Genomic DNA, 24,500 nt, shown 5'->3' on the forward strand with positions numbered 1-24,500 from the left:
GCGAGGAATATGAGTCCAAACTATAACTTTACAAATATCCGACAAATTATACATATTATTTATTAAAAAAATTGCACGGTATAGACCTACATTTTTTAATGGATTATTATGGTATGGTTTCACGCCTGCGCTAATAGTTTACGCAGGCGAGGCACCAGTGGTGGATGATAAGATGAACATGAAGTCAGGTCAGTTAGGCCAACCTGACAAATTCACCTGGAATTTATCACGTTGGTTCCAGAGGAAACAACGTAGAGGTCAACCTGACTTGGTACGTTGCTAGCGATGGAGTATTAGTTCATATTACTAACAATCCATTTCCCCCTGTACCTACATACTCTAAAATTAAAACATGACTATAAAATTACTAATATCATAATTGATGTTATTTCATAATGAAAATTAGACGTAACCCTTTATATTAACAAAAAACTCATAATGTTAGTTCAGTATTGTAATTGCACAAAGGTGTTTTCCATTCTTAAAATAGCTACCGACTCATGTTTATATTTAGACAGGTAGGTATCTAAATGTTGTATTTTTACATCTAATTTACAGTGTTAATTACTCTATACTGTTTACGTTAATGTTAAGTAAGTACATAATCAAAATAAGATCATATCTAGATCAACCTATTAATGTCCTGACCCACTTTTAATTCATATAAAAAATTTCACATTTTATTTTAAGAATTATAATTGAATTAAATGGGTGCATCAGCACCAGCTTGCCCTTACAGTTCACGCTGGCTGGCAGTAGATAAAGGATAGAATTAATATGAGTTCAAGCCAGACAGCCCATGCTCGCACATTCACCTGGAATTTATCACGATAATTTCCAGGGGAAACCGCGTGGAGATCAACCTAATATAGTGCATAACAAACAATGAGATTATTAATCCTTATCACTAACAATCCAGTTTACGTGAAATATGCACGAGTCATTTCATATGACTAATAATAATAATTCATACAAATCCATTAATACAACTCAAGCGAGAGCATCATTTTAATCATCATCCATAAAAACAATATGATACTTCCGTTTTCCATTCTTGGAATGGAATAGTCGGACGGACGGATGCTCCCCCTTTTTCACGCCCTTATCTTGAAGTAGGTATCTGAACGAAAATTTAGAATTAATTACAGCATAGAAAGGGATAGATGCTTATTACAAAAATAAAATAGAACGAAGGATTATTTCTGTTTATGGAAAATTACCAAACAGTCTTAAAAATAATAACTTGGTTTAATTTTTTTAATTTTGTTGACGGTTTGTTCTAAACTAGGAATGTCCTAATCACATTAATGTCAATGTCTGTTTCCTGTAACACCGTAAAGAAAAAATAATATATTTGTTTTAAATTATTAGGAATCCTCATTGAGCAAGTCCAAGTCACTATTGACCAGTAGGTATAATATTTTTACATTAGCACATACTGCAACTTCGTAGGTACCTGAATTTTTTTTAATAACACAATTTTAAGTTTACCTTCATAGAAAACATTACTGATCACGGGTTAAGCCATTTCTGCAATTAACGTATACAGATCTACAACTTAAAATTCTAACAATTGTTTTGGTATCTATTACGTTGACAAAGTCATCGTAAAAGTAATCGTTTTTCTCTAATTCCTTATGTATAGACAGCGATAAGTTACAATTTTAATATATGTATAGAAATCATTTACCTAATTAGTCATAAAAATAGTAATCAACATATTGGCACCGTTATAACCAAAGCTTTGTAGTTTTAGTTTGGTTTTCCAAATTATTTATATTCATCTAGCGCCAACATCTAATATTAATTAGATTAGTAATTAGTAATCATCCATTTCCTGTACAGAGTTTCTTATATCATTCGTAGGTATCTGTCTAGCAATTTGGAACGTAAGCCTACCCACTTAAAATGCAATGTACGAATGAATCGAAAGATTAACGACCACACTGCGTCATGAGAATGACTTTAAATCGTTTGTAATTAACTACATATTGCTACATTTATATTTGATGTACACCAGTCGTTTCTGTGACAGTATCATCTACTGATCTCAAAATGTATTTCCTCCCAAAGTTTACTGTGATTTTGTGCATATTCCTCGGAACAGTGACTTCGAACGTGTATAATTATTATGATAATGAAGAAAGCATATGGTTCACAAATCCATATTTATCAAGATATATAAGATCAAGACCGTTTAACAGAGTGCCAATAGCTTATCCGCCGAGATTTATGTTAGGACCTATGACAGTGCAGCCATCACGACAGCAAGGTGTATATAAATATCCTAATTTAAATATAAATATTAATCGAGTGCCCTTTATATCTGTTCCACATTCACCGCAAATTGGAATACATCAACAAACTATGAACCGTCCATTTCGTCCGATAGGACCCCATGTACAATATGGATACCTTCCTAATACGAACGTTGAAAATCTTAATGGCAACTTTAACAATTTTATCAAGAATGATGTTAGACCAACGGTGAGTCCTTTTGTACGACCATCTGTTGAAAGTCAAAGCACTACAAGTCACGAACATAAGCCTTATGATCAAGTTATGCATAATAACGAGTATGGTCACGATCTTATGACGAGTACAGCATCCGCGACGCCGACATACACCGCACATACAAGTACTACTTCAAAGCCTATGCCTAGCCACGAGGAAAACCACCAAAACAAATATGAAGACTTTGAATATGAAATCGATGTCCGAAACGATACGGAATAGTTCTGAAACTAAGAACCTATCCTACATTTTATGTTTGTATACATAAAGTAGGTACGTAATATTATTATAGGTATTATAACTCTACACCTATAGTTTTTTTTTATATTTTGTTATTCTTGACAATTGTTACATATTTTAAATATTAAAGTTATAACAGATTGGATATATATTTAAGCATGGGTTTATCCAGGTGGGAAGCACAGCTGCCCCCCTCTCCCTCGCTCCTCATGCATCTAATTTATCCCTCCATGGGCCTGAAGCCTGGTATGCTACATGGGCAAATTATTTATATACTCATACAATTTTTAATTAGGTATATGAGACTGACTAAATCTATCTATTTATCTAATTTTTATTAATAAAAATGGATTTTAATATTAATATCTTGAACCTTGTTTGTATTAGCCTTGTTTAAACAGCTGATACATAATAATGTTTATTCACCTAAAAACTATATAATTATGTACATAAAAAGCTTCGTATTATATTATGTATGCCGTATCAAAACTGGTTTTGACATCTGAGAATCTCAACGATACTCGAAAGAATAACGTCAGTATAGTCTGCTCATAGCGCTATAGAGATACTTCCGAAGACAAAAACGTGTGTAAATTGTATTATTTTTATGTAAAACTTGTGATAATTATATAATCTTTATTCAAAATGAACGTAAGTTTTAAACCGCTATCAATTTTTGTGTTAATAACATTAACAAGTATGTGCGAAGGAGGTTTACCAATATTTGACGCGATTGTATCGGGTGTCCAAAAAACTCGGTCGGATATTCATAATACTGCTCACAAGATAATCGATACTCTGCGACCAAATACGGATATCAGCTTTAACTTTGGGACAAGTTTTAATATCAATCGAGGACAGCATGTTTACGGTCCACCTAATCAACCAGAATATGGAGTGCCTCCGGTACCACCTCAACAGCAACCGAATTACGAACCACAAAACAACAATCGACCCAATATTCCTGATCAAAATGGTTATTACTACAATAAGCCAAATGAACAGCTGAACGACAACTATAATAAACCAAATTACCCACACATGGTCCAAAACAATGGCAATGCTAATCTAAATGATAATCAAGTTCCTACAAATCAAAACAAAAATGAATACTACGACAAAAACGCTCATTATCAAGAAGATACGTCAAAACCAAAACAAGAAACGAACCAGTCGCAAATTGAGGCAGTGTTGGACAACATTTTTGGTAACAAAAAACTCGATGACAACAACAATAAATCAGAACACCACGACGACAAAAATAAGGACGATGAGCCGCTTTTCGTTCCACTGAACCCGAAAAGAGAGACCGCCGAGACTCATGACCAAGTAAAAAACGATGATGAGGAATTTCCAATAGATATAAGGTTTAAACAAGAATAAATATTAAATTTATTTTAAATATAACTATTCAATGTGTAATTAAATTTTCCAGAAGCTATGATTTGTGGTAATATTGAAATAAAAGTATTCTAACAAAGACGCATTTATTGTATACTTTTATTTATATCTAAAAGTATGGTATGTATCTTCTGTCCTTGAATGAGTCGATGATGTATTGTAAGTTTGTTTGATGAAATAAATAAAATATTTTTAAAATGTAACGAGCTGTACATCTAATAAATACGTCTAATTATATGATTGTTCATTTAGTTACTCTTCAATTTAAACGTACAAAAACTATTTATAATAATTTTAGTTTATTCACATAGCTATATTTAGCTTTATATATAATGTCTACAATTGTAACAACCCTGAAAATATCTTAAAACAATAGGGGACATAGAATATGTTAGAATTATTTGGTAGTTTGGTACCCCATGATGATATTACGTATCCTGAATCATGAATGACATACGAATCCACAATCATTATTATGTATATGTATGTATTTACGAAAAAAAAAATTATCTATGTATTTGTATCAGTTATCACCCATAACACTAGCTTAACTTCAGGACAATTCACACAGCGCCATCTACACCCACTAGGTGGCGCTGTGTGAATTGTCTTGAAATTATTATTATTATTGAAACCAGTAGGAAATTGTAAAAAAACCAAACTGTTAGATACTAAGCGATGACCCAGCCGAGAATTCAATCAAAAATATAGTTAAAAACGGTACCTTGCTATACAACTATGTCCATTAGCTATAAACCATTATATTATACTACTATCTAGTATTAACAAAACAGTAATGGCGCCCTCAGCTGTTCAGAATTTCTAGGTCGTATAACGACGCAACGGTAGACGAAGGCCTCTGACGTGTCTAATAGGTGTTCCGCATTTAGTGTTTTCATTATCAAATATATATTATGGTACTATCACTTCATTCTATTAATTAATAGAAATCTCACGGGAATCCACTGCCGAGGTACCGTTTAATATAAACAAGCCATAGTGTAGCATCTTCTATACATAGAAATAAAATTGGAGTGTCTATTTGTAATATTGAAATAACCGTTTTTTACTACATACATATGAATATAAATACGGTATATACACCAAAATATTTTTTTTACAATTTTTGTCTGTCTGTCTGTCGGTCTGTTTGTTCCGGGTAATCTCAAAAAATGGCGGGACCGATTTTGACGGGACTTTTTTTGGTTGGATTGCTGATGTAATAAAAAGTAACTTAGGATACTTTTATTTTATAAAAATTAAATTAAATTCCACGCGGACGAAGTCGCTGGAAAAGCTAGTAATAAATAAAAATGTATGTTTGTAATGTTATCATTAATTGTCTATCATAAGTATTTCCCATCATATTTTTTAAAATATCTTCTGGGTACGTCAGTGAAGGTTACTGAGATTAAATCCTGCATATATGTATATTTTTTTTATATTTATGACTCTGGTATATTTACTTTACTATATATTTATTATACTTTACTCTTTGATTGATGATAATGGAGTGATGCCCTGCGCTTTTCACTGGCGGGGCACCAGTGGAGAATGAGAATGAGGATCATGAGTCCACATTGCTAACAATCCCCTTTCCCCACTGTATGTACATATATATTGTAGGCATGGCTATATATTAATTGCTCGACCAACCGTCATAAAATTAAATAAAAAGGTAGTAATAAACGAATACGTTGGCCATATATCAATTGACTTATAAAATCAGAGAACTACAAGTACAGTTTTTTAAACCTCCTGCCTCCCGCCTCTCCTTACCACTCTGGGAATCCCATCACCCGATGCACTAACGAAGTGACACTCAATTTTGTCGGCTGTCGCATTAGCAAAACAAATAATAAATGTATAGCAGACAGCAAATTCGTTCAAGCAAATTATGAGATATAACTTGATCTCTTTACTGTCGTATAAAACCAATGTGGATAGGTTTTTCGTAGATTGTAAAACATCACAATTTATATGTCATAGTTAAACCTTGACGTAATAATACGCAGTTGAATGAATTACCTAATTATTAACAGGTTTTTATGATTGATGACGGTTGATTAACATTTCGATGATATCGATACGTAAATTACTAGTTGTGAACTGTTTCATGACTCACCCAGGTTTTAATCGTAAAAAGACTCGACAAGATTTTTTAGCAAATAAGCTGATCAAGTGGCAACCGTCACCTGTAAAGAGCTTCAAAGCCGTCACGTCATGGTGTTACAACCCTCATATGTTGTCATTCCTGAGACGTAAGCTTAATATGGCTTAATAAGTATGCTTAGCAAATTGCTAGGTTAAAATAGCTTAGACAGAGGTGAAGTCTGTATCGGGCAACCTCCACGTTGGCTGGGCTGCTCATCTACGTGGATACGTTCGGGATCGGCGGCTTGGTCGAACAACCTCCTAGTATGTTCCAGCATTGTTAGGTTCCCCATTGCCACGGCAATGGGGAACCTAACAATGCTGGAAATGGAAATGCCTGTGGAAATGCCTGGAATGTCTGTACACGGGGAACGATGGCTGGGCAATATTTGGTTCTGGTGGGATCTTAGCGATAGGGCAATAATGCCTTCGGGTTATCATTAACTCAGTGGCTAATAGTCTGACGAGAAAGGCGGCTCAAGCTGGGACAAGGGGTCCGTGTGGGACCCGTCCCGACCGTTAAGCCTCGTGTTGGTGGCCGCTTCTGCCGTAACTATACCTGTTATAAAGACAGGTGCGAAGCGGGCGCGAATCTGCGTGGGCGGCAGTGTCAGCAGCAGGCTTAAGTCGCCGCTTAAGTGCCGTCCACAAAACAAGAGTCGAGATGGGGAGGAGAGGCATTTCGTATTCCGGTGCGTCTCCACCACGGAGTGCGGAAGCGAGAGAACTGGGTAGAGTTCCCCCTACGCATTGACGATATTGACGCCCGTCGCCCCAAGGATCGAGGTCGATTGATAACCCGACCACGCGACGTCGGTACTATGGCAGCTACAAAGAATGCTGAGGGGTTTTTAGTGAGTAGGAGTGTCACAATACCCGTCCAACCTCTGAGATAACGGGTCTCCATGAGGGTTTTTCCCAAGTAAAAAAAAGGTGAGACAAAGGTACTCACTCACACAACTATTTACAGTCTAAATAGACTTTGGAATTAAAGCCATTCTAATACATATTATAAATGCAAAAGTAGGTATATCTGTCGGTTCACGATTAAGCGGCTTAACAGTTAGTCATGAAATTTGATATGAAGATAGATCACGAGAGATATCACAAGGTTGAACATAGTCTATCTTTTATCTAAGTTTAACAGACGAAGTAGCAGGAAAAACCTATAAACGACTTTGTGTAAAACTCGGTTGTGTGAAATGGGGATCAACTTTTTTTCGTATTAGTTATTTCGTAGCAGGATATTTGACTAAAAATGCTAGTAACGTAATATAACGTATAATACAGGAATAAAATCAATGCACATGTTAAAAAAAAATAGTATTATTGTATTTCTGTTTACTTCACAATACATTTATGAAAATATCATGTATACACGGAAGAACTTAGAGAGTTTTAAAAAACTCAAAGACTGTACAAGTAGAAACTTACGCAATATAAATAAGCTTATTTTACCTAAATGCCGTCTGCACAAAATCAGTAATTCATTCTATGGTAATTGCATAAGATTTTATAATAAACTGCCAGAATCTGCATTCAATCTGACAGAGAGGCAATTCAAATCTTATATTAAACAATTTTTATGTAAGAAAGCCTATTACAGGATAGACGAATTCATAGATGACAACATATCAAGTAAATAATTAGTTTATTAGCATACAACGTTATAATTTAATTTTCTCAATTTTTTCTTGATTTAATTGATTGATTTTAGAAATATGAAAGCGTAGCGGTTTTTGTATTGTTTGCCGCATGCATTCTTATGTAAAATGTGAATACAATAACTATCAGATGGCAATTGTAAGTAGCTTTGACGTGGTCTAGTGTTTTGAGTAGTCATGCTCACTAAAATGTCCAGACTTGTGGCGGCGTGGAGGGCCGGGTCATTGGGCTCCCTAAAATATGGTCGAGCGCAGTGATGGCTGGCTCATCCGTCATACTCGTGAACGGGTGCTGCTTGTAGGGACTGGTCTGCTCTAATCACTATGACTGATTTCCTCTTATTAATTGTTTAACCAGTTGGTTATATATTCAATATTTTTTCTATTTCAGTATTTAATTGAATTAGTGCTAATTGGTGGTTTGTATTCACACACTTAAACTTAAAAATGTAAAGTAATAATAAAATTATTTAAAAGAGCAACACGCAAGTTTCTTGCTCGTTCTTTTTGTGATGAGACAGCTTTCCGAACGAGCGGTAGATTAAAAAAATGTAATGACTATTTAAAAGTGCTTCAATGTAAGTTTATTTGAATAAATGATTTTCTATTCTATTCTATTCTGTTTAAGCATGCCTTAATCACGACCGCTATTCCAGATGCGGCAGTTCGTTTCTTTTTGATAAGATCCCTTTGATAGGAGCCTTTGCTATGGAATACGGATGCCCAAGTATTAAATATTATTTAGGCACATAAAAGATAATTTATTTATAATAAGAATATTTTATGGACAATAATAGAACGGTACCCGCCTGGGCTAACGGTTTACGCTGGCGGGGCACCAGTGGAGGATGACAAGATAAATATGAGATCAGGTCAGTGAGCCCATCGTGTTAAAGGAACCTCTTTTTCTCCGTTTCTTTTTATTATGTTGCCGGTATTTCCATTACCGAAGAGTCATATTATCAGAGTCTGTAATAAACCTACATGAATATTCACTCAGAAATTGAGAATGAATTTTATGTCGGCCAAATTTCAGCTCGCGATCTTTCAATCTAAGTCGGGGTTGTAGTACTTGTAGATCGACTTTCTCTTTTATTCCGATTGGAATATATCCGAAATATCAATCTGTATGCTGTATCTATCTATGTAGAGACCTATCAGTACGTAGATAGAATATTAAGTTAAATTTAACGTCATTGGGATACCCAAACCTGCACTGCGAGTCCAATGTAGGTAGGTAACGATTGACCAAGTGGGCGATCTCGTAAATTTATATGTCAGTTGGGATGGGACTTTACCATTGGGCACCACTTACATAATATTTTCAAATATTTAGCTGTTTGATGTCATTTCAAGGTAATTGATGTTGTTTTTTATAGTAAAAATATTAATATAAGGCAAATATACACAGAAAATATTAATATAAGGCAATATCACAGATGTTCTAATTAACATGCAGTGGAATATTTTGCAACTGTTTTGTAAATTAAAATATTTATGAATTATTACTTAATTCTAATAAACCGACCACGGCTTGTTGCTCTGAGTTAGTATTCAACGATTCACTGCTAAGCTAGGTCATTGTACAAATATTTGCATGTCAACGTAGGTATTCTAACTTATTCACGTGATTCAAGAGAATTTCTGAACCATTTCTAGTATATTTTTGTATCCATCCCAGTTTCTTTGGTGGAGATATGTTAGATTGGTGAAGATATGTTAGATCCTGCGCAACTTTTCGCTAGTTGAAACCCCAGCAAATCACGGAAAAAACGTCGGTCAGGATCAGGTAGCGAATTCATTAAATAATAAAAGTTATTAAAAAATAATAAAATGAACTATTCATTACCTTTTTCCACTACTCCCTCCAAACGAGCACAACGCTACCCCCGTAGAAAAACCGTGTTTAAATTTCCCTATTGATGGGCTAAATGACCTCACTTTATCTTAATCCTGTCATACTCCTCTAAAGCCCGCCAACGTATAAAACTAACGCAATCGGAAAACCCATTCCATCATCATCCATCAATAAAAAACTGTTACTCTTATGTATTTTTTAATATAGTCTGTGGTTGACACTTTGTCAGATCGCTAAAGGAAAAGTGATAGGTATGACGTAATAGGTGTTCCACATAGCATTGCCGATTTTTCATTTTATTGAAATTTTAATAAGTACCTATACATAAATTTTTAACAGTTTTATTACAAAAAAATATCGGAGTATTATTTACATGCAATGCAAACCACATATAATATACATTACATAACCAAATTAACATTATTTATTTATTCTGTGTTATTATTATCATTTTAAAGATTAGCTTTGCAAAAAGTAAGTGAGTATCTACATACTGAAAAGTATCCTTTATTTTAGGTAACCCCTATAAAATATATAACTTCGTATATTTTAAACTGCAGAGTAGAGTAGATTAATTCTTAGACTGTAGAATTATAAATATACTAGCTAATTCCGCGACTTGGTCCGCATGAGAATTAACTTTTTTATTACAATAAATAACATTTCTAAAACAAAAGTAGACTGAGGTCCTGTCAAAATTGGTCCAGCCGTTTCAAAAATTAGCAAGAAGAAACAGGCAGACAATTCTTTTTTATTATTTTTTATATAAGTACCTACCGTATATATATGTAAATCTAAATGCATATGTATTTAGAGTAAAGCTGTTACTTTGAAATTACAAATAGATACTTCAATTTTATTCATTTGTAGAAATACACATATATGTAGTAAATTACTATAGTATGTACCTAACATATAGTAACCAGTTGAGGTTTTTAAATTTAACGTGTTCCTTAAAATATTGAGTACTACCATATTATTTGTTCTATGATGAAATATTATTCACAGCTGCGCTAACTGTCACCAGTATGATGAAAGAAACGGTTCGAAATCAGGTCTCCTAAGTAGCACACTATATGTTGACACACGGTCTGCGTTTCTTCTTGAAAATTTATATCCTCTTAGTTATGGATCCTGCAACAGATATCAGACTTTCAGCATTTTAAACGTGTACCTATTTGAATTCTTCAAGAAAGGTGCTAGTTTCCCTAAAAATCGGCAACACGCCTGATATTCTTCTGGGGTTGTAGCATGTACCATCAAGTAGGCTTTAATTAATTTTAATACAATTCAAAGTAGGCATTGTCAACAGTAGATGTTGTGGTATGAACTCACGACGTCATGTGTTTATGTCATGGTCGTACACCACTAGGCCACCGAGTTCTCCAAAAGTATTAAAAAAATATAAATAGGTCTCAAAATTATAAAACAAATATTATTTATCAATGTACATGAAGTAGTTTTTAAAAATAACTCGAAATTACATTCTTGGAATTAATCTGGGTCACAGCTAAATTATGAATCAAATAAAATGTAACGGCGTATTAGCAGTTGTATAACTATTATTAAGTCCTGTCAGTCTGACAGAATGTACCACGGTTGTGTTGTCTTTATTATAGCAAAAAGTGTACATCAGTAGACTGCCGACCGAATAAAACCCACTGTTTATTTTTTAATCTTATTAATTTTAGTACATTGGATTGTCCAAGTCTATAAATAGTGCAGAGTAGTTTCTTAAGGCGTAGTACCATCTCATACTCTACAAAATCATACTACTACTAAACGTAAAAAAATATTTAGAGAGATGGATGTTTGTTGTTCTATAAAGCAAAAACTACTGATAGGATTTTGATGAAACTACTCGTATACAGCTTAAACGTCAGAATAATACATAGGCTATAATTTAAAAATTTATTGTTGTAATCATATGAAATAAAATTATTCGTGTAAAGATAAGATTTTCAAATTAAGAGCTAAATCAGTAGATACGCATTAAGATATATGGTGAAATAGCTTCTCTTAAATAATTGAAAAAAAAAGGAAACCAAATATTTATAATAACAATTCATATAAGTAACATGGTTAATAAAATTTAAAACTTTTTACTTACAGTACTTTATTCAGGAAATTAAATTATTATTATACCTACTGCAGCCTAGTTTTTTATAGTTAGATACATTATTGATCTACATTTGAATAGAATAAATAGAGATAAACTAGTAGTTTATCTCTACATAGGTATATCCCTTTATAACTAATGGCCCGATATTGCCTAAATAACACAAATATTTATATGAAATTCTTCAAATATCAAATGTATTTTAAATGACAAAGAAGTACGTTTTTTTAATGATTACTAAATAAAAATCTTGTATGAGAAGATTGATATATCTACCGTATTTCAACCCTCATAGTCGCGTTCCATGTTCCATCATGTTTATCGTTGGTGTCTGGAAAATGATAAATTCAATTCATGATACTATTTATAAATATTACAAATACCTACGTACAAGTGAAATTTAACAATATATAAATAGGATGAAATAAATGCTAATAACGTATTTAGCATATTGTGTTGAGGCAATACGAACGTCCGAGAGCAACTCATGCAAGTATTCGTAAAAACCTAAATGATACAAACAGACACTGTTCTCACACTGTTCACACGCGAGTGATCTATTCAAATAACCGACGTCCGGTCGACTAACTTGGCCTTAAGTGCAAAAAGCGTGAAGTCAACACGACAGAAGCCGATTCCTTATAACGTGCACAGCTGTTTCCCTATAAACACATTTTTCTCATACTGGGAATACTGACTATATATAAACACTACGTTTGCAATTATCGCCAACATACAGCGACAGTGTTAAGGATATTGTGATGATCGTATTACTCATTGCACTGTGTTTGCCTGCAGTAGGGAAAACAGACTCTTGGAACCCAGTTGTATCATACATTGTTTTAAGACGAAACAGTCAGCTCTCAGACTTCGGCGCAGCACCGCGTCATATGCCCAGTGAGCTCCTGCCGCTTTCACCGTTGCAACCGTTTGAGAATTCAGCACCGATCCACAATTACCGACCGGAATATCGAGTCGAAAGCGACCCACCTGATAACCCAATTTACTTGACCGTAAGAGAACACCAATCGAAGCTTTATATATCGCGTGTTGTGGAAGAAAAAATGAATCGGCCATTTTTCACAAATTCTAATAATAAACCAAATAATAAAGAACAGACATCTAGAAGCATGAACGACCAAATACATTTCCCGATTGATGAACCACCGAAGCCGGATCGTACATTGGACGTCTCGACACCTAATGAGGATGTAGCAGCTTACTTGACTGAAAGGGAAAGCGAGGTAACTACACTGAGACCTGTGGAAGCCATCACCAACTCCGGTCCCAATACTACGGAAATATCCGTGGATGATCGAGCGTCCTTTGACGGCGATCCCTGTCCAGCGGGGTTCGTCAAAGTTAACGGCAAATGTGTGGAGAAAGATTAAATTATATTGTGAATCCTAAAAATTGTGGACAATGTTTAGCAAGGTCTAGTGTATAATTATGGGTAATTATGGAACCTACCTACCTATTTATCTACGTAAGTACATTCGTGATGTGTGCATTAATGTGGCTCACCGAGACTAAATTATAATGACTTCCCTACATATATTTTGTGAGTAAGATGCAAAATAAATGTTAAAATTATTATTTTGTTTATTATTGTTAATATATGAATAAACTGTTATTTGTGTATATTATTAATTTTATATGAGACTATTCACTTTCTCGTTATACTAATATTATAAAAGAAAAAAGTGCGTTTGTCTGTCTGTTTGTTATCTTTTTAGAACCAAACGACTGAAAGGTTTTAAAAGTAATTTGACATGAAGATTGATGGTATCACAAAGAATGTTTTGTCCCAAAAAAGCAAATTTAATCGCTGGGTAATAATAACTAGTGTTTATAATACAAAATATGAAATTGTTATAATTATTTCATTATAAATGACAGGTTCTTATTGTTCTGGACTAATCACAACGGATTTTCTCTCATGTCGTTTGAAATGTAAAAACATTTCATTTCGTGAAGTAAAGTGAGATCGGGAATAAACTTGAATAATTTAAAATCTCTATTTATTTTTCTCAAAATACAAATTAAACAATATTGTTACATTAAATATGCCACCACTTGAACTTAGATAATAAGCTCATGTGTGTTATCATTACACAGTCCGTTCTCAACTATACAATAAGACAATTATATAACTTGTAATTACAAAAAAAATATAGAATTGTATTACTGAATAAATATATTATTGAAATGTACCTACTATAATGCTTAAAGGAATAAAAAGGAACAGAGATTTTTCTTTAGTAAATAATAGTATGTAATATTATGTTATCTGCGGTAATAGCTAATTAATAATAATTTTAAATTAAAATTTCTAGATAACAGTTCAACAGATTACGATTTTTGTCGAAATTTGGATAACTTCTTGCAAGGGAAGAAATTCATCTCTGATGGGGCGGGCAGTCCAAAGCGACTTCAAAGATTTTATTGATTTCCGTCCGAATGGTTTTTTTAGTAAAGGGATTAATGAACTACCTATGAGATGGCAAGACTGCATAAATAGCAATGGTGCATACTTTATTAAATAAATTTATTATATTTTGAAAAAAATCGACTTTAGATTAGGCCCTTACAAAACGCCAATTTCATATGTAAGGACCTAAATAATTAGTAAAGGTGATTTTTTTTTTAAAGATAATCGATAAATCGAGTTTTGATACTTATTAATATAAAATAACATATACCATAGCAATTTTGTAAAGAAAACATTCTACAGTAAAGTATCTATATTTTTAACATGTTGTGGAACAAAGATTTGGACAACAAAATTAATAATAATTAGACACCTCACTCACACCTGTTCCTAAGAAATAAGATTATGTCCGTGTATTGTAAAATTTAATGAAACACGTATGTTAATTAGCGAATCTATTAACACCACCACTATATCCATGATTCATTTATTATCGCCAATACCATCTGTCCAATCCACAGAGCCTACAGAGTGGAATCATTTTTATGGATGATGATGATGAAATGGTGCAAAAACGATATACGGTAGTACTGGGCTGGTGCCCATCAGTAAAAGATCATTAGTATGAAGATGAAGCCACAACTGCAATAGTTTTTAGTTGGAGGTCTTAACATGGCATTGCCAGCTATTAGCCCACTGGCCGCCGTTACCAACAATCCTCACCCGAGACTTCCCCAGCATTCGATATCGCGGGTATGTCTTTTATAGAGGCGCGTTTCTAATTTACTATTATTTACAATATTCTACAGAATAGTCAGTTAGGAACTTTCAAAAAGAAATATTTTTATTAGTATTGCATTCTGATTTTTAATTAGATCACGCGAGCAAAGGCGCATAAGGGAACCATTTCAACTCTGCCATTAAATATAATAAATAGTTAATCTATAATTAAATATTAGTCTTAATTTTTTATTTAACAATTGTTTATATGAAAAAACTAGCTGTCCCGGCAAACGTTGTTGTACCATATAAATTAATAACGCTATAAAAAAATAGGGGTTGATGATAGATGGGTGAAAATTTAGGATTTTATGTATTTTTGTATGTTGTATTATAAAAAAATTGAAACTAAAAATTTTGTCAAGAAAATAAAAAAAAAATTTAGGCGTGGACATTTAGGGAGATGAAAAATAGATGTTGGCCGATTCTCAGACCTTCTCAATACGCTCACAAAATTTCATGAGAATCGGTCAAGCCGTTTCGCAGGAGTATGGGAACGAAAACTGTGACACGAGAATTTTATATATAAGATAAACGTCATTCAGGTCTCATACGTTTTATTAAATATCCAGATACCATATCAGTGTATATGGTGTACAATACTGTACAATATGCAATATGCAATGAATATAAAATGACTGAAATTGCTTCCTTAAAATAAATTACATTTATTTATTTTGTAGATTTATTTTACGTAGAAATTTTAATGTACCTACCAACAAACTCGAAACCATAAACAAAAAGGTGAAAGATTAGAAATAGAAGTAAATACGTATGTGGCACTATTTAAAGTGGAAGAGAGGGACTTTCAGACGATGTAATACTCTTTACATAATCCTGTAAGCTATCATGCTCCAAGACTTACAATTAATAAGTCCACGCGTTGCAGTTATTCAAATAGTCGCTCATTTTATAAGCTTTAGCACAAAGTGTAGGTATTTTTTAAATGTATCTTAAATTTCCCTTCATTTAAATTCAAAACATTATCTGGCAATTTATTATAAAAACGTATACAATGTCCCATGAAAGACGTACTTACTCTTTTTAAACGAAAACTAGGCATATTTAATTTATTTTTATTCCTTGTATTAAAAGCGTATAAGTTACTATTCTTTGTAAATAAATTTAAGTTTTTATGTACGTACATAATATTTTCATATACATATTCCGGTTAGCTAGTAACAAATAAAAACGTGAAAATATTAAAACATATTAATTTGAATTGCCTGAATCTATATTTATCGCAACTATTAGAAGCGCAACCGTTATTATTTCTTAATTAAGGACCCTAATATTATCTATCCATTCCACAGAGCCTACTTCGTGGAATCTTTTTTGAATGGCGATGTAATGGTACATTAACAGTATACGGTGGCACTGGGTATATGTATAATCTGTTTATACACTATAATAAAAATGTGGTTATGGTGAAACATCCGTGTGCTTTATAAGGAATTGTTTCTATAGGGTTAATTTCACGCATTTAGCACTTAAGGCCATGGAAGTCAACTCTGGCACCGATGTTAATCAAATAAGCATTGTGTGAATTGTGGAAATTATTATTATTATTGATATACCAATAATTATACCAGACCATAAGGTGAACCGAGTCTTGGCTTCTATTGACTTCTATCATCGCTTCATTGAACTGTAGAACTACTCTCATGCACTCAATGTCTCTGTAGATATAATTATGTCTCTTCCGTCAGACAGAATACGATCTATTAATAGATAAATCGATAGATATACTTGACGGCAGGGAAAAAAAATATAATATAAATAATTTTACGGCTAAAATATCCTACATGAATAAAAATGCTATAGGTACATAATCTAAGAACCTACAATAGATATGATAAAAAATATTTGAGCACACCTTAAATTATCTAATTTAAATCTCGATTTACAAGTGCTTCTAGGTACGTAAATAAAATATACCTACTCTATTTCATTTACCTTATTTTTTTTACTTGGAGAAAATCACTCATGGCGACCCGCCCGCCCCGGGGGAGGCAAGCGGGTACTGTGAGACTCCTACTCCTAAAAACTTCAAGGTATCCCGACGAAGCGCCTATTGCCGCATTCGCAGGATCGAATGTCAATCCACCGCAGCTCCTGCAGCGTCGGACCGCTTTAGTTTGCGAGCCCCTTCGCTTTTATTTTGGGGTCCACCCCACCTCTCTTAAGAAGGCACGCGGGGATACGCGCGCCATCTTCTCGGGCTTTTCTTGGAGATGCGACCGCCCCCGCTGTCACACCTCAGGCCTTTAAGGCGATCTGAGGCGCCCATGCGCCCCTCCACCTCGAATCGCTTTGGATGGAGCCACCCTTATTGGTCGGTGTCCATCCTGCTCGGCCTGCTTTCACGACTGAGGGCTTTGGGGCCTTTCACACCTTTACCTTTAGACGGGGAACAGTTCTTCGCCCCCACCCAGTGGTCTGCCGGCCTGCCTTTAGAGGCACACACCGCACACCGCGGCGGGACGCACATGAGGCGGTCTAATGGTCGCTCTCCCCACAGCGATAGCAGAGACCGCTGCACCAAAGCGGAGTTCCTCCGCTTTGGTGCACTAGACGCGCACCCTCTTCTAGATAGCGGAAGCATCGCAGCTGTCTCTGTCTGAGCAGTTCAGCTTGAACAACTACCCAGCCAACTTTAAGTTTCGCCGCGGTGGTGATGGCCTTCACTGCACATATTGGAGCGCGGATCCAACAAGCACCCGTGCCGGTAGAGTTTCGGCGAACGTCCCTCACCTTGACCTCCTGTACCTGGCAATCCCCGGTGCTAGAAATGGCAGCGGCAATCTCTTGGACGCCAACGGAGTCGTCCAGACCCATTAGACGCATTTCCGCCTGTTTAACGAGCCTGGAGACCCGTGCCACCTCCTCCGGGACAAGTTCCCGAAGCTTAGCCGCTAAGGAATCTGCCTTCTCGCCGCTATCAACTCCAGGGATCTCCAGAATGCGACCACCCGTCACGGCGACTCGCAACCGGAGAGCGTCTATCCCCAGGTGCCTCAAGTCAATCTTGGATTTTGCCTCCCTGAGAATATTCGCATAGGAACTCTATTTCATTTACCTAACCTAACCTACAATAAAATCAAAGAGTTAAGTAATAAATAAATACTAAATATAGATAGGTAGTACGTACCTACTAATTAGTTTAAATCAATCTGAACTACTAAATCTAACTGTTAAAAAAAGTTTTTTTTTATAACACAGGGGACAAACGAGCATGCGGCTCACCTGATGGTAAGTGATTACCGAAGCCCATGAGCACCCGCAACACCAGGGGAATTGCAAGTACATTGTCGACCTTTTAAAAAGGAATAAGCTCTTTTCTTGAAGGTTATACCGGAAATACCATTGCTGGAAGGTGATTCCACAATGTGGTTTTGCTTGGCAAAAAGTTTCTAGAAAACCGCACTGTGGAAGATCACCATTCATCCAGATGATCAGGATGGTATTTCAGTTTCTGGCGGGTGGTACGGTGGTGAAACTCAGCAGCTGGTATTAATCCGAACAATTCCTCAGAACACTCCCCGTGATATATGCGGTAGAAAATGCACAGAGATGCAATATCTCGCCGCAAAGCCAATGGGTCGAGTCTGTCACATAGACGTTGATTACCAATGATACTGACTGCTCGGTTCTGAATGCGGTCAAATGGAAGTAGCTGGTATTGTGGTGCTCCCGCCCAGAGATACCGTACAGGGCTGCCGTGAAATACTGTCTTACTCTACGTAGCACACCAAGCTTTTTTGAGACTATTTTAGTCTTGTCCACCAAATGACCGCAAAACTGAACGTCACTGGATATATCAACGCCAAGGACCTCGAGATTTGGCTTCACATCAAGGAGAGAGTCTTGAAACTGAGGAGATACGATAAATGGAATCTTTTAGCGATAAACGCGCAAACTTGTGTCTTCTTGGGGTTGAATTGAACACAATTTTCCAGACCCCAAACCGAAACTTGATGGAATGAAGTTTCGATTTCAGACACAATTTTGTTCCGGTACTCTATAACTTTTGCCTGCGACATATTAGCATGGCCGCTGAACAAGGCATCTCCGGTACTGCCATCCGCATAGCAATGAATGTTGTTGACTTGTAACATGTCATTGATATGCAGAAGGAACGGAGTCGGAGATAGCACACAGCTTTGTGGAACACCAGCATTCACAGAGTGTGGGTCGGAGCAAGCACCAACGATAACGATCTTGATGCTCCGATCAGCGAGAAAACTGGCGACCCATTTGCATAACTTCGCAGGCAACCCAAAGGATAGTAGCTTTGAAAGAAGAGCCTTGTGCCAAACCCGATCAAAGGCCTTCGCAATATCCAGACTAACAGATAGGGCCTCACCCTTACTCTCAATAGCCTCTGCCTATCGATATGTCAGGTAGGTCAGTAACGTAGTATTACAATAGATTTCCAAGATTTTCGCCAGATTCAATTAATTAGAAAATTTTCATGTTATCTAATTTTAAATCACACTGGATAATTGAATAGGTAACCTATTCAATTAACACCGGTGTCAGAGTTGACTTCCATGGCCGTAACTACTAAATGCGTGAAATCAACCCGATAGAAACAATTTCTTATAAAGCACACGGATCTTTCACCAAAACCACATTTTTATTATACTGTATAAACAGATTATACGTATAAACATTTCATTACAATGAAATCAATGAATTACATTGTTATGATCGGATTACTGATTGCGGTGTGTTTGCCGGCACCAGCGAAATCGGATACTTGGACACCAGTTGCATCATATAACATTTTAAGACGACAGAGAATGTACTTACCGATCTACTCTAAATCTGACCCAAATATTGCTGTCATAAAGTCTTTTGAAGGACGACAAATCTTCGACGGCCGGTATTGTCCGGCGAATATGATCAAAGTTAACGGCAAATGTACGACTACAGATTGAATTATAGTGTGAATCAAACAAATTTCAAACCAGGTTTTCCAGTGTCGAGGTTTAGAATACAAGTATTACTGGGTTTATGAATCTGCCTAATTATTTTGATTTATTTAAATCCTTTATATAGTCTATTTAAATTTAGTTTTTACAATGTACGTTCGTCTGCTTACTCTATTCTTTCGCATTCGTTCCTATCCTATTCAATTCCAATTCATAAGATTCCTACCAATAAATCTTCTTCGTATCTTCTATTTGTTCGGCTCACGTGATCATATCGAATTAAAAATTAGAATGCAATAGCAATGAAAATAACTTTTTGCAATAAAGTTATAATATTGTAAATATTAATGAGGGTTTCGAGGTAAAGCGGACCTTATTTCGTGCAGTTTTTACGTTGTTACACGGGAGGATGTAGGCACCCTAAAAGTAGTAACAATAAAAGTCTGTGGTGAAAACTGAAGATAGTATAAAAACGACATTTGTATATTTTGAAAATTTTTAAATGAATTATGCTGCTATGTAGAGGTGAAGCCACCATTCCATAGTCGTTAGTTTAAAAATTCTTAGCATTAATATTTACATTTAAATATGGTGGCGCCACCTAAATTAGCTTTAATTTTTATAGACAAAGAAATTCAGTTACCCTGTAACAGTCTGTCAAAACAAATGACTGTCAATCAAATGTATCAAGCGTGTCATTCGTGACTTCTCTTTTTTAGTATTTTACGGCCCTGGAAATTTTCTTTCAGCCAAACAATGACTTGTCTTGTCATCAGTGTTGCCAATTTAGTATATGTTATGCTAGATTTGACATATTTTAAGTTGTTGAGCATATTTTTGGCATTATAATTTTATAAAAATTTAAGCATGAAATAATTCCACTGATAAAAGTTTATCCTTATCACACATGCAAGTTGGTATCAAACGAACAACTAATGTCAGAGTAATTTTACCCTATTTCCGAACTGTTATTAAGATTACATTTGTCATTATTAGGAATCTGTAGAACAACATCAACAATTTTTTTTTTCATTCAGGAACTTTTGTGCCAGTTTAATGAGACTGAGGTATAATGATACCATAAAATTAATTACTACATTATCTCACCAAAATCGAATAGCTTTAGCCGCACTATCTGTAGAATCAGCTAAGGACCAAGATATAAATTTTGTTCGATAACATAATTGATGATTGATTAAAAACTTAAAATTATATAACGTTTTATTTGACATTGAATGAAATGTTAGCATATTTTTAGCATAATTTTATAAAAAATATAATTATAAGCATATTATTGCATAATGTTGGTATAATTTTAACAGCAGTTATTACATTTTGTATTAGTAGTGTTGGCAACACAGCTTGTCATTTCGTAATTTCATTCGAAGCCGGCATGTGAATCCATAGTGCACGAGCTTCTTTTTATCTTTATTAAAATAAAATAAACATTCATTTTAATAGTATTTTTGAGAAGATCGTTTTATATATTAAACAAATATTCCAAAAAAGTCTTAACTTAAATACGTCTATTTTATGAACAACATTTCAAGAATTGAAGACTGCTGGATGAAAGTACCACGTGTCGCTTTGCTACTAACTTAAATTTTTATTAATAAAGAGTGTCCTGGCTGTAAACATATTTATAGAAAGTGAACAAGATCTTGGCGTTTCACATATTTGCTGGTATCGTTTCACAAAGGCTGTGTCACCACGTGCCAAGTGAAGTGTAACATGTTAGTCCCAACTGAAGGAGATTTGCGAGATGGTCTTTCTGCTGCGGAGATTTTCGCTAATAGCGAAGGTCTTACCTATAATGACTTTCTGTTATTACCTGGATTCATTGATTTTACTGCCGAAGAAGTGGATCTAACATCACCACTTACCAAAAAAATTCAATTGAAAGCACCTCTAGTGTCCACTCCCATGGACACAGTGACGGAGGCAGACATGGCAGTATCTATGGCCCTTTGCGGCGGTATCGGCATCATACACCACAACTGCACCCCTGAGTATCAAGCTAATGAAGTTCATAAAGTAAAGAAATATAAGCATGGATTTATCAGAGACCCTGTGTGCATGGGCCCAGAAAACACTGTTGCTGATGTTATAGAAGCAAAAAAGAAAAATGGTTTTACAGGATATCCCATCACAGAAAATGGAAAATTAGGTGGCCGCCTTATAGGCATTGTCACATCTAGAGACATAGACTTTAGGGAGGGAGATCCACAACTCAGCCTCAAAGAGGTCATGACTCCCATAGACGAAATGATCACTGCCCAGTCAGGTGTCACTCTGCAGGATGCCAATTATATTTTAGAAAAAAGTAAGAAAGGAAAACTGCCAATCATCAATGGATCTGGTGAGCTTGTGGCACTTATAGCTAGAACAGATCTAAAGAAAGCTCGCAGCTACCCAAATGCATCAAAAGACTCCAATAAACAACTACTGGTTGGAGCCGCTATTGGTACTCGTGAGGCTGACAGAGAACGACTCAAACTGCTTGTTGCAAATGGTGTGGATGTCATAGTTCTTGACTCTTCTCAAGGAAACTCTGTTTATCAAATTGAAATGGTTAAATTCATAAAAAATACATATCCCAATATCCAAGTTATTGGGGGTAATGTTGTAACAAGAATGCAAGCAAAGAATCTCATAGATGCTGGTGTGGATGCATTGAGAGTTGGTATGGGAAGTGGTTCCATATGTATCACACAAGAAGTAATGGCCTGTGGGTGTCCCCAAGCCACAGCAGTCTATCAGGTATCCTCATATGCTCGGCAATTTAATGTGCCGGTCATTGCTGATGGTGGCATCCAATCAGTTGGCCATATTGTTAAATCCTTAGCATTAGGAGCATCTTCAGTTATGATGGGATCACTCTTAGCTGGCACATCTGAAGCACCCGGTGAATACTTCTTTTCTGATGGTGTAAGACTTAAGAAATACAGAGGTATGGGTAGTTTGGAAGCCATGGAAAATAAAGATGGCAAAGGTTCAGCCATGAGCAGATATTTCCATAAGGAGACGGATAAGCACAGAGTGGCGCAAGGTGTTAGTGGTAGTATTGTAGATAAGGGATCTGTCTTAAGATTTCTTCCATATTTGCAAGCTGGAATGCAACACAGTTGCCAAGATATTGGCGCCAGATCAGTAGCTGTTTTACGTCAAATGAGTTATTCAGGTGACTTAAGATTCATGAAGAGAACATACTCTGCGCAATTGGAAGGCAATGTACATGGCTTGTTCTCTTATGAAAAACGCTTATTTTAAATATGTGTTTTGTGATATTGTATACTTAAAATTAAAGCCAAAATAAAAGTAATGAAAACACAATTTCAGTTTTACAGTAGACAATATTATTTTTTGTAAATGAAGATGTATAATTACTATATGACAGAGTAAAATATTATTAACTGGACTAATATAATATATACATTATATATATATATTTTCTGCAATTACGAAGTTTAAGCCAGTGTTACATAGTAACAATGGACCAGATTTGGAAATGTACTTGGTAATAAAGTGTGTAAACCTATACCAATTTACAATGTAATTTTATTTGACATCCCTAGATCGATATAATATTTATCCAATAATAATATTATTGACTATTGACAATTATAACTGACCTCGGTGATCTAATGGTTTAGAATACCACCTCCTGGTCACGGGATCGATTCCTCCCACGGTACAAACATTTGTATTTGGCTGGGTATTTTCTATGTAAATGTATCTCAGTATATCTATCAGTTATCTAATAGCCCTAACACAAAGTCTAGAAATGTGTCAACTCGAGTTACGGTGAATTCGAGTTAACTCGAGTTGGAAGAATTCAACTGGTAAATGAAAGAATGAAGTGAAAGAGCGAGAGCATGTTTCGTCGTCGAACCAACAATGACATGAAGTTTTCCGATAATTTTTATTATACAATTTTCACTCATCACAAATGTTTTTATACTGATTTGAGGTTGCTATCATTTTTTTTCACATATTCGTCCGATTATCTTTTTTTTTTTTCTTTTATCTATCTGCGATCAGCCAATTAGCTTTTCTCAGATTTTATAGCTTTCGTTATCTGTCGCTTTGAGTTACCACATCCATAATGTGGTCCTTTTTATATACATCAGCTGTTTTAAATCGTAGCCAGACGTGACCTTTTCAGCCTGCATACGTAGTTCCTAGAGTCCAGGAGAGTTGTTGCTAAAGGGTTGGTATGGTGTTGAAGTCTTTACCGGTAAGCCTTACAGGAGCGTTTTATCTCTTCGTGCACCGTAGGGATCTCTGTGTAGTCATGCACCTCCCGGTTTTTTACATACCAAGGTGCATTGGTTATGATCTTTAACACCTTACTTTGGTAACGCTGAATTATTTCGATATTGGAATGACTTGCCGATCCCCA

At 35.2% G+C, this 24,500-nt stretch overlaps 4 protein-coding genes across 4 annotated transcripts; all 4 read left to right on the top strand.

Annotated features, from left to right (window-relative positions):
• The first annotated feature begins 2,055 nt into the window (after window positions 1–2,055).
• LOC131846129 (uncharacterized) lies at window positions 2,056–2,736 on the top strand. Its single transcript, XM_059195356.1, has one exon. The coding sequence runs from the start codon at window positions 2,056–2,058 to the stop codon at window positions 2,734–2,736; it is 681 nt and encodes a 226-aa protein (XP_059051339.1).
• Window positions 2,737–3,285: 549 nt separating this feature from the next.
• Window positions 3,286–4,416, top strand: LOC131846137 (probable serine/threonine-protein kinase clkA). Its single transcript, XM_059195365.1, has one exon. The coding sequence runs from the start codon at window positions 3,400–3,402 to the stop codon at window positions 4,135–4,137; it is 738 nt and encodes a 245-aa protein (XP_059051348.1). The 5' UTR covers window positions 3,286–3,399; the 3' UTR covers window positions 4,138–4,416.
• Window positions 4,417–12,486: 8,070 nt separating this feature from the next.
• On the top strand, window positions 12,487–13,895 carry LOC131846135 (uncharacterized). Its single transcript, XM_059195363.1, has one exon. The coding sequence runs from the start codon at window positions 12,712–12,714 to the stop codon at window positions 13,339–13,341; it is 630 nt and encodes a 209-aa protein (XP_059051346.1). The 5' UTR covers window positions 12,487–12,711; the 3' UTR covers window positions 13,342–13,895.
• Window positions 13,896–21,480: 7,585 nt separating this feature from the next.
• Window positions 21,481–23,541, top strand: LOC131846118 (inosine-5'-monophosphate dehydrogenase). Its single transcript, XM_059195343.1, has one exon. It carries the CDS (start codon window positions 21,830–21,832, stop codon window positions 23,366–23,368), a length of 1,539 nt encoding a protein of 512 aa, XP_059051326.1. The 5' UTR covers window positions 21,481–21,829; the 3' UTR covers window positions 23,369–23,541.
• Window positions 23,542–24,500: the final 959 nt, after the last annotated feature.

The sequence above is a fragment of the Achroia grisella genome, unplaced genomic scaffold (genome assembly GCF_030625045.1).
Source record: "Achroia grisella isolate CSIRO2021 unplaced genomic scaffold, CSIRO_AGI_Agris_v1 utg501, whole genome shotgun sequence".
Lineage (NCBI taxonomy): Eukaryota > Metazoa > Arthropoda > Insecta > Lepidoptera > Pyralidae > Achroia > Achroia grisella.